At 52.3% G+C, this 11,293-nt stretch overlaps 1 protein-coding gene across 3 annotated transcripts; it reads left to right on the top strand.

Moving 5' to 3' along the window:
- The first annotated feature begins 465 nt into the window (after positions 1-465).
- LPAR5 (lysophosphatidic acid receptor 5) lies at positions 466-11,011 on the top strand. Of its 3 annotated transcripts, XM_057700798.1 has the most exons (3): positions 466-752; positions 6,572-6,657; positions 7,489-11,011. In XM_057700798.1, exon 3 carries the CDS (start codon positions 7,714-7,716, stop codon positions 8,812-8,814), a length of 1,101 nt encoding a protein of 366 aa, XP_057556781.1. In that variant the 5' UTR covers positions 466-752; positions 6,572-6,657; positions 7,489-7,713; the 3' UTR covers positions 8,815-11,011. The 3 variants fall into 3 exon arrangements, with proteins under 3 accessions (XP_057556781.1, XP_057556780.1, XP_057556782.1); XM_057700797.1 differs by lacking the exon at positions 6,572-6,657; XM_057700799.1 differs by lacking the exons at positions 466-752; positions 6,572-6,657 and adding an exon at positions 7,252-7,369.
- The last annotated feature ends 282 nt before the right edge of the window (positions 11,012-11,293 follow it).

Below are 11,293 nucleotides of genomic sequence, written 5' to 3' on the forward strand. Positions count from 1 at the left end.
GCGACAAGAGAAGCCACCACAATGAGGAGCCCATGCACCACAACGAAGAGTAGCCCCCACTCACTACAACTAAAAAAGAAAGCCCACGCACAGCAAAAAAGACCCAACACAGCCGATAAGTAAATTAATTAATAAAAAAAAAAAACCTTCTTTTCCATGTATGGAGCACAGACAACATGCCCCGCCCTATTGATCCGGATGACAAGGGGCTTGGCCCAGGGTATAGAGGCTAGGGACTGTCATCGGAGCCCTGCTCCCCCGCCCCACCTCCCCTCCCCTCACAGAGAGGTATAAGTCATGCACAGAAGAGCAAAACCACCTGCCGGAACCCAAAAGAGACAGAGACGGCCAGGGGGAACTGTTGAGAAGAGCAAGAGGCCAGGTGTTAGTCATCTGGCATCTGTGGGTGGGTGTGCCAGTTAGGCTTCCCGGAAACGGCAGGGAGTGTGTGAGCCATGGGTGGGTAGGGGCATGAGTCTGGGAGAGTTGGGGCTGCGTTAAAAGCCATCATATGCTGCAGTGTCTCCTCTGGCCGATCTGTGCAGGCCACTGAGGGCGCTGCTTCCTCCTCTCTCTCTTCCTGCCCCGCACCCGGGGCTTTGGGTGCATGCAGGGAGCTGGGATCTGCCGAGATCTGCTGAGGTGGGTGTGTTCCATCTGCCCGGAGCCAGTCCTACCGGCCCAGCCCGGCCCAGAACAGGCAGAAGCCAGCCGAGCAGCAAGCAGCGGCGGAGCCACACTGGCCAGCACAGGTATGGGGGCGTCACAGGTGGGGTTGAACCTCACAGGGGCATGAGGCACAGCACCTCTTCTTTAGAAATGGGTGATGTGGGTGGGGATGGAGGTGAGAGGGGACTCCGGGCTGGGAAACCTTTTTGAATAAGGAGCTCAAAGAGACGGCCTCAGGCAGGCAGACCTCAGACAGAGGATGGGCCCTGGAGTCTGAAGCCCCCACACTGGGCCCTGTATGTCTGGGAGGCTGTGTCCACCCCTTCACCAGTTAGGCCCCCACTGTCATGCTGACCCCCAGATTCCAGGGCTCCTGAGGAGGTCAGGGCCTCTGGGGATAGTTTCCAGCCCTTTCCCAGACAAGATAAGACAACTCCAGACACTACTCACCCTGGGGCTGGGCCTCTGCTGGTGACAATGAACTGATCTAATTAAACTCCACCAGTGAGTGGGTTCAAGGCACAGATCTGCTCTCACACTTTTCCCTCCCAGCTGACCAAAGTGGTGCCTTAGAGACAGACTACCTTCATCTGGTGCATTTTCTTCATAAGAGGTTAGGGACTTCCCTGGCGGTCCAGTGGTTAAGACGCCATGCTTCCACTGCAGGGGGTGAAGGTTTGATCCCTGGTCAAGAGACTAAGGTCCCGCATGCCACATAGTGAGGCCAAATATATATATATAATAAAGGGTTGGTACAAGTAGTTTAAAAAAAAAAGAAAGAGGATTAGCCCAGCCATCTCGAATGTCCCTACAGCTCTGGTAGAATGTAGTCCATGGGTGTCACGAAGTGGATAACATTTTAGATACTGAGCACGGGGTTTGGGGGGATGACATTGGAGGGTGGGCAAGGTCTTCTGATCCCTCTGTCAGGGCAGCTGCCCACCTGTCCCCTGCGTCTACGGGGGCCTCTCTGATGCGGAGGGGCCCTCCCATCGGGTCCCTTCAGGAGGAGCTACAGTGATGCAGGCAAGAGTTGAGGGGGAAGCAGGAACTTACTTAACCCATGAGCCTCACCTGCTGGCCACCCAGAGACCCCAGAGCCCGAATGTGGCTCTGTCAGATGCTCCCGGCGTGTACCCCGGAAACACAGAAGCCATACATGCCCAGGCCCGTGGGGGAGGGGAGAGCAGAGGCATGAGGGCTATGCAGGAAGCACACTCAGTGCTGCCTGAGGTCAGGGAGAGGTCCACAAAGCCAGAGGCTCCAGGAGGTTTCTCTGAGGCTGCGGGACCCAGACAGTTCCCAAAACAAGGACCACCCAGAGCACAGGGCTGCGGAGGGAGGGCTGATCCCATCTGAGTCTTGATTGCGACTTGGTTTCCTGTTTTTCCAGCTCTTGACAGCAGGGTGGAGAAATGTATGCAGGTGGGGAGGTGACAGCCATACAACCGGGAGACTAATTATTGAGCTGTAGGTCACCCTTGCTTTCTGCCTTTTCCTAGAAAAAATGTCAGGAGGGATGAGATGAGAATACCTAGAGAGGGAAAAGATGCAGCCAAAGATGATGCTTGGTAGGAAGAGAGGCTCAGGTGGGGAAGGGTGCAGAGAAGCTGGAACAGGAATCTGGGCTGGAGAAAGCAGAGCAGGGCTCGACAAGAGAGGAAGGAGGGTGGAGAGAAGACAGGACACCTGGTGGCAGGGAAGAACATGGCCCCTGGGGCAGGAGGAGGCCATTCACTCAGCCCGGTGACCTGGTACTATCTCCATCCCACAGACTGCCCAGACCCAGGACAAGCTGATGGGCAGGACTCATCTGTGTCCCCAGGGCAGCCCTGGGACAGAGCCTTTAGACCTCATGAAGCTTCTGCTGGAAGCTCAGCATAGTTTGGGTCTGCCTGGGGAATCTGAACATACAGGCGTTCAGAGGTCTTCACAATTACGAGTGTCTGTGGATAAAGGGTGCATCCTCCCCTGGCTACCATAGCGCAGCAGCACAGGAAGCGGGCTCAGCCAGTGACGCGGGTTGAGGGTCGGAGCTGGACAGAGAGGGGTGTCTCTCTCCGCTCCCTGCCCCCATCACTGTCCCAAATCACCCATCCCTTTCTGTTCAGCTCCCCTCGGCCTCCCTGGTCAGGCACCAGAAGGGTGGACACCACGGGCCGGCCATGTGGAGGAGAGGAAGGAAAAGAGCACGATCTGGCCTCCTGGACACTTTCGTCCTCCATTCTCACTTCCTGCCAGGGCAGAAAATAGCCCTGCCCCTCTGACTTATCTCAGCAAAGAGTGGTGCCCAGCCCAGCTCAGAGGGCAATGGGACAGGTCCCAGAGGCCCCGAGGACATAAGGAACCTGGGCCCGGGGTGTGCACATGGGAAGCTGAAGGACAGAGACAAGGCGCAGAAGAAAGTGGCCCCGCACCCTCTGGTGTGTGCGAGGTGTGAGGGGTGGGATGTGGGAGGGGCGGTCCCCAGGGCCTCTCTTTGCCTCTCAGTGCCTTGGGGCTGATCTGTTTGTGCACATCTGGAAGCATGTGTGCTCCTGAAGCTGCCTGTCTGTCTGTCCCTCTAAGGATATTGTCCCTAAGGCGGGGGCTGTGTCTGCTTTCCTCCCTGACTCGGCTGTCTGTGCCTCCATGCATGCACACGTGTGTTACAGGATACATATTGATTTGCATGTTACTAGGGATCTTGCGTGCACATCCCTCAGTGTACCCGTACCTGTGTGTGGCCTTGCACGGGCACGTGTGAGAGTGTGTGTGTATGTGTAGGGGTGTGCTCACATGACCTCTGGGCTGCTGAGGTTACTGAGCCTGTGTGGGCCTCCACGTCCCCCTTCTCCCTGGTGAAATGAAATCCCAGTGTCTCTGCTCTTCTGGGACAGCTGCTGTTTCTTTGCTTTACATCTCACCCCACACCCCCCCCAACCTGACCTCTTGCTCAAGGCAGGATTGAGGAGAGGGCTGTGCCGCCCCTCCCCCACATCTAGGCCCTCCTTCCATTTCCTGTGTGCCTCCTTTTTGGCAGTTTTCCCCATCTTTGCCATCTGGCCTGGCACAGTGCCCATTCAGCTCCACTGATGGGGAGCCCCAGGGAAGCACGCGGATGGGGTGGGAACCAGGGTGGGGGCCTGGCAGCTCTCAACACTCAGTGTGGGCCGTTCGGTGCGAGTCGGTGGGAAAGGGGTGGCTTTTTGACAAACAAACCCAAAGGCTTCTCCGCTTTAGGATGGCGTAAGGCGAGCGCATCGCCATCTGCTCTCCTGAAGGATTCCAAACTCGCTACCTTTTAGTAGCAGCTCACCTAATACATTCTGGTCTCTTTATCACTGCAACTTTGTTGGAAAGACTTGGGATTCTTGGAAAATAATTATCCATTCACTCATTCAGTGTCTAGGATGTGCCTCCTAGTTGTAAGGAGCTATGGAGTCTCCAAGTAATGCTTAAGAATGATAAAATGTTACTGTAATTGTAGCTGTAAACTGTTATGGAAGTTTTAATGCAAGCTATTTCCAAACCAGCCCTTCAAAAGGGATGTGCCTTTCATTGGGTTATATGTGCTGACAGATAGTCAGGAGTGTGATAAGAAGTGGTTGGAATGATACAAGAAATATTATAACAGGATTACAGGCTGGGTGAACATGGGGGGAGGGGCAGGTTTCCTGAAAGGCAACCAATGAATATTGGTTAGCACGGGCCTGCTAAGTAGAGAGACTGAAGTGTGAGTGAGCTTGGGAAGAAAGCTGTGGAAGGTGTGGTTCCCCACCCCCCACCCCCGCCAGGACCTTACCATCTGGTTGAGGAAATGGGACAAATACACATCACCATTTAAGGAGTTCAACGCAGCACACTGTTTCGGTAGGTAAGGCGAAATCATCAGGAGGAGCATATCTGTGTATGTGGGAGAGAGATGAGTCTGTGTTACCAGTGTTTGAAGTGGCAGAAAGAAGGAAGTGGGTTATTTAAAACTACATGTTTCAATTGGACAAAGGAGGAAGTTAAGACAATTCACCTATGGGCACAGATTTCATAGAGGCAGCTATAAAAGTTGGGTGCTCTGTAGCATCCAGCCTCTTACCTACCCACCCACCCACTCTTATTGGAAGCAGCTTGGACTCTGGAGCCAGGACATCCTGGGTTTGAGTCCTGACTTCACTCCTCACTGATTGAGCTCTTGAGTAAAAATCAGGAGAAACACCTACCTCAAAGGGCTGTTGAAAGGATTAGAGCTTATGCATATAAAACACCCCGGGAGATGGTAAGTGATCAGTAAAGGGCAGCTATTATTTTTGACTCAACATTTATGGAGGGAGGGGCTGGGGCTACAAAGATGAATAAGTCACAGTCCACAGGCCCTCCCTCGAGGAGCTCCCAGGTGAGCGGGAGGGGCAGGCCAAGAACAGCTGATTACAGCACAGATGGGAACAGCTGACCTGTGAGTAAAGTGCTGGGGAAGCACCGGTGAGGGGACTACACCTGCCTGGTGGGAAGGGAGGGAATCAGGAAAGGCATCACGGGGTCTTGAGAAATGACTGAATTTGCCAGCTGGAGGATGGGAGGAAAGGTGTTCTGAGCTGAAGAAATAGCATGTGCACAGGCAGAGCCCCGAAGACATAAGGTATGTGCAAAAGTATCACTAGTTTGGCGTGACTGGAGCCAAGGAGCTTGGGAGGTGGGCACGTTTCAGGAAGAGAGCCTGGTGTTACTTGCTTTTCAGCATGTTTAAGACCCATCCAGCATTATTTTCGTTGATGAAATTGGTATCTTGCAGAGGAAACGTTTCTTTACTCCCTTCAACTGTTGTACTATGCTTCTTACAAGTCTTCAACTGCCGGAGTCATGGTTGGAGGGAGAACAAACAAACGCACGGAAAACTCACTGGAAAACTTGTTATAGTCAGGTTTACAACTTGGTTCCGTGTAAGGATTTATGTGGTTCTTTTAAGGGAGTATGTTCAGTATCTTGGGATAATCGCTTAGGGTCTCCAGATAACTTCTGTCCCTAAGATGGCATGCGGACACCGATGTTCATTAGCATTATTCACAGTAGCCACAAGGTGGAAAAACCCAAGTAACCATCGACAGATGAATGGGCGAACAAAATGTGGTGTGTGTGTGTATATATGTATTATTCAGCCATTAAAAGACTGTAAGAATTCTGAAACAAGCTACAGCATGGATGGACCTTGAGCTAACTTTAAGCTAAGTGAAATGAGCCAGACACAGAAGGACAAATATTATATGATTCACTCGGATAAGGTGTCTAGAATAGGCAAATTCATAGAAACAGAAAGGAAATAGAGGTTGACAGGGGCTGGGGGAATGGGCAGTTATTGTGTAATGGATATAGCGTTGTTGTTTGAGATGATGAAAGTGGCAATGGTTACACAACATTGCGATTGTACTTAATGTCACTGAATTGTACTCTTAAAGATGGTTAAAATGGTAATTGTTAAGTTATGTATATTTTACAACATGCAAAATAGATGGCATCTGGGGGTTGTGATGCAGGAGTGACTTCTGTGCCCTTATGGCATTAAGGAAAGTGGGATTCTGAGACTAAGTCCTGTCTTCTGACTCCTCTACGTCTGACAACATCCTTTGTCTGCTGGCTTTTGCCTGAGGACAGCAGCGGCTGTGGTCTGCCCTCTCCAGCAGCCTCAACGCACCATGTTGCTCCTTGCCTCACTGCTACCCTCTCTGGGCTTAGGGCTCCCTTGGAGCCCTTAGGACCAAGCCACCATCTCCCCTTATCACAGAATCCCAACTAGGAAGCCCCCAAGTCAGACTCTCCAGGGGAGCACCTGGAAAAGTTCAACCCACAGGGCCTTCCCCTGCCTGGCAGGACCATGCTGGTGTTCGTGATCAGCCTACAGAACCCCCATGATATTACTGTCCTCATTTTACAGATGAAGAAACTGAGAGTTCGAGAGGTCAAATAATCCAGCTGAACTGGGGCGCTCTCACCACAAACCCAACCCACACAGGAGCAAAGGTGGCAATGACAGTGGGAGTTTGTACTTGGGAGTCTGAACTTTATTCTTTAGATAACGGGGAGCAGTGGAGCAGGCTGGTGCCAGGGGAGGGGCTTCACAGTACTTCTCACCACTGGACATAATACCTATTTACCTGGACTTTATTATCTGTCTCCCTTCAATGGACTGGAACATAGGTGGGGGCAAGGCCTTTGTTCACTGCTGTGAACATGCCTGGAACCTTCTAAAGTCTCAGTAAGCATTGTAGGGACTTCCCTGGTGGTCCAGTGGTAAGACTCCTGGCTTCTACTGTAGGGGGCACAAGTTTGATCCCTGGTCAGGGAACTAAGATCCCACATCCTGCATGGACAAAACTAATAATAATAATAATAATAATAATAATAATAATAATAATAATAATAATAATAATAATATCCCAGTAAACATTTGTAGAAGAAAGAAAGGAAGAAAAGGAGAGATATTAGTAGATAACAGTAACCAAAACACTTTACATATATCATCTCCTTGAATCTAACGACCTGGGAAGTAGGGACCCCTCTCCTTTCTTTCTTTCTTTTTTTTTTTTCCAGGTGAGGAAAATGAGGGGCAGAGAGGTTAAGTCACTTTTCTGAGGACAAAAGCCCAGATTTAAACCTAGGCAAGTCTGACTCCATGGGCATTTAACACTGTGCCAAGAGGAGGCTGCAGAAAGCTGTTCCGGCCAGAAGGAAGGTGGGGGAAAGATCTGAGGCTGAGAAAAGGTCAAGAGGCCAGCCAGTTTAGCTAGATAACATGTGTGTCTTCAGCTCTTCCTTGAACGACCTTGACTTTTGCCTTCCCTCCTGTTTCAGGTCTCCACTCCGATGAAGCTGTGACCAAAGGCATCTAACCCCCCACAGCCATCTGGCCTGCAGCCACAGCCCACGCGCCCATGCCTGGCCTCCCCTTGCTCTGGGACTGTCACTGTGCAGCCTCCAAGCCCCCCGCCCTGGAGACTGGAGATGAACGCGACGCCAGGACACAGGGGCGCCCCATGATGCCCCCCGCCTAGCTCCTCCTCGCCTTTTGGCAAGAAGATGGCCAACTCCTCGGCCAACGACTCTATTCCCCGGTGCCTTGACCACCAGCGCATCCACCACCTGCACTTGGTGGTCTACAGCCTGGTGCTGGCGGCAGGCCTCCCCCTCAACGCCCTGGCCCTCTGGGTCTTCCTGCGCGCACTACGCCTGCACTCGGTGGTGAGCGTGTACATGTGCAACCTGGCGGCCAGCGACCTCCTCTTCACCCTCTCGCTGCCCTTGCGCCTCTCCTACTACGCGCGGCACTACTGGCCCTTCCCGAACCTCCTGTGCCAGCTGGCGGGCGCCATATTCCAGATGAACATGTACGGCAGCTGCATCTTCCTGACCCTCATCAACGTGGACCGCTACGCCGCCATCGTGCACCCGCTGCGGCTGCGCCACCTGCGGCGGCCCCGCGTGGCGCGGCTGCTCTGCCTGGGCGTGTGGGCGCTCATCCTGATGTTCGCCGTGCCCATCGCGCTGGTGCACCGGCCCTCGCACTGCACCCGCGACGGCCGCCTGGTGAACCTGTGCTTCGAGAGCTTCAGCGACGAGCTGTGGAAGGGCAAGCTGCTGCCGCTCGTGCTACTGGCCGAGGTCCTGGGCTTCCTGCTGCCCCTGGTGGCCGTGATCTACTCGTCGGGCCGCGTCTTCTGGACCCTGGGGCGGCCCGACGCCACGCTGAGCCAGCGGCGGCGGAAGACGGTGCGCCTCCTGCTGGCCAGCCTGGTCATCTTCCTGCTGTGCTTCGTGCCCTACAACACCACGCTGGCCGTGTACGGGCTGCTGCGTGGCTCTGTGGTGCCGGCCAGCGGGGCTGCGCGCAGCCAGGTGCGTGGGGTGCTGATGGTCATGGTGCTGCTGGCCGGCGCGAACTGCGTGCTCGACCCGCTGGTGTACTACTTCAGCGCCGAGGGTTTCCTCAACACCCTGCGCGGCCTGAGCGCTCCGCTGGGGGCCAGGACCTCGGCCTCCAACGAGGTTCCGGGGTCGCTCGTCGAACCGCCCACTGAGACCACCCACGTCGCCAGGCCGGCCGCCGCCAGCCAGAGCCTACTCCAGCTCTCCGACCCCCGGTCCTCCTTCACCCGGTGCCCCGAGGATTCGTCCCTCTGAACGCACTTCGTACCGGAGTGCGGTTCCCTCACCCCACCCCCGCGCCTCTCACACTCGCAGACACGCGGGGTGTACACAGGAGGGCGGTGGGTTGGGCACTTGGACTTCTGAGTAGCAGCTCCAGCTCACAGATGCAGAAGAGAACAAAGTGTGGGGGCCAGGGGCACGGGGAAGGAGGAGCGCTGCTGGAAGTGTCTTTAACTGGGTGGTGACGGTGAGCGCGGGAGGACCCCTTCCCCAGTCCCTAGGAAGTGCTGCTGTGAGCCTGCCGGTGCAGAGGCGGGAGACTGGTTGAAATACCCTTGGCTGGGCATGAAACATGGCCCATGGCCCATAGCTGGTAGCTGGCGTAGAAGACAGGTGTCCTGCATTTAGACCAACCACAGCAGTCTTGGGGCCATGAACGCCACCCATTCCCCTTTCCACCTGGGCTCCTTCTGCCCAGCTCTGAAACATAATACAAAAGCCTATTAGATGCCTGCGGAATTGGTTTCCTTCTTGTCTAGTGACTTTTAACAATTTCGATCTGACTTAGGTGATTGGGGGCAGGGCGAAACTGTGAGTTAGAGGAGGTTTTCCTCCAAGTTCCTGGTCCCTGTTCCCCTTTCTAGGTCCTGCCTTCTCCTTCCACCTCACCTCCTTTCAAGATCTCCATTCTAGATCCTCAGTTCTCTCTTAAGGAGAACATTCTCTGTACTAACAGTTCTCAAACTTTTTGATCTCAGACCCCTTTACACTCTTGAAAATGGAGAATTCCAAAGAGCTTTTGCTTATACAGTAGTTTGTTTTTTTGATACTTAACCATATTAGAAATAAAAAACAATACGTTTTTTAAAACAGAAATACACAAGCACACATTCCAATAGCTATGAGAGCAACAATGTCATCACACTTCATGAAGCCCCTGGAAAACTCCACTGTCTACTTGTGAGAGAATGAGTGAAAAGGACAAAATGACATCTTAGTAGTATTATTATGAAAAGTTTTGGCCTCGTGGATTTCCTCAAAGAATCCATCCCCAGATCACACTTGGAGAGTCATATTTGTACTGAAGTATTAGAGTCGTGTAACATCTTCCCAAGCCATTATATGCATTGTTTTTTATTGCTGCAAGGAGAGGGTTGTCTGCTAATTGTAGTCTGTAAGGCTTGGGGTTTTCTGGGGGGTGAGTAGGAGCTGCACACCCAGTGAACACTACTGGGGCTTCCTGGAGCTGCAGTGGGAAGTGGGGGTGGAATTAGTCACACATACACTCAGGAGGAGGTGGGGGGCTTCTCTGGGCAGGGAGAAGGGAAGAAGTTTACAGGGAAGTAAGAGTGCAATGGACAGGAAGACAGGAATAGGCTGAATGCTCTTAGCAAGCTGGAGGTAAGGAAATGGAAGTCTGGTTTACAGGTCACCTACGGCTTCCTGCCCTCTTTAGTGGAGTTGAGGCTGGAAGGGATGGCAGAGTTGGCACTATGACATCTTGAGACCCTGACGTTAGTGAGATTCGTGAGGGAGTTGGGGCCAGGCACGTGTCCTGCATGCATTTCTGCCCCTATATTTCTCAGTGTTGTATATGTTTCTGTGTATGTGCATGTGCATGTACGTGTGTGTGACAGTGTCCGAGTTTTCCCTGGCGTGTCTCTGTGTATTTTACTTTGGACTAAGCCTTTTGTGTGTCTTTCTGTGATCGCTCCAGATGGTGATTTACAAGGGTAAAATGACCCCTGGTGGCCAAACCGAGAACTGACCCAGATTCCTCAGTGATAGCGGTGCAGTCGGGTTTTCCTCCATCTGGCGGGAGGTTAGAGCCCTCACCTCCTGCTGCTCTAGAGGAGGCCTGGTGGTAAGCACCTGCTCCTTCTTGCCTCATCCTTAGGGTTCAGGACCCACGCCCTTCCAGTCCTGGGGGCACCAAATGTCATCATCGTCCAAAATCTCAGCACCTGCCCTATCCAAACTGAACACATTTTTAAAAAATTACTTGAGTATTTTTATATGCAGATATGTGAATGAATTCCAAAGTAATTAAAACTCATAGCAAGTATCGTCTAACATACTATATAGTTTACTTATTTATTTATTATAACTTTTATAGTTTATTGTCTATCCCCCCTCACCCCTCAAGTAGGATGTACACTCCCTGGGGCCAGGAATTTTTGTTTGGTCAGTTCTCTGATGTATCCCCAGCATCTAGAACAGCACCTGGGTACAAAAGAAGTATTTAATAAATATTTGTTGAATGATGAAGTTGAATTTTTTTTCTTTTTTTAAAATGTATTTTTTATTGACGTATAGTTGAATTACAATGTTGTGTTAATTACTGCTGTAATGAACAGTTGAATCTTGCTGTGAAGTAGTTTACTGTCTAGTGGGGACCACAGAACAAGTCAACAATAATTATCATTCAAGATGAAAGATGAAAGAGTGCAGGGTAAGGTGCTGGCTGTTAATTTAGCAGGCAGTAGGCAGTCTCTGGAGGTTTTTGAGTGAG

The sequence above is a fragment of the Hippopotamus amphibius genome, chromosome 12, assembly GCF_030028045.1.
Source record: "Hippopotamus amphibius kiboko isolate mHipAmp2 chromosome 12, mHipAmp2.hap2, whole genome shotgun sequence".
In the NCBI taxonomy this organism is placed as follows: domain Eukaryota; kingdom Metazoa; phylum Chordata; class Mammalia; order Artiodactyla; family Hippopotamidae; genus Hippopotamus; species Hippopotamus amphibius.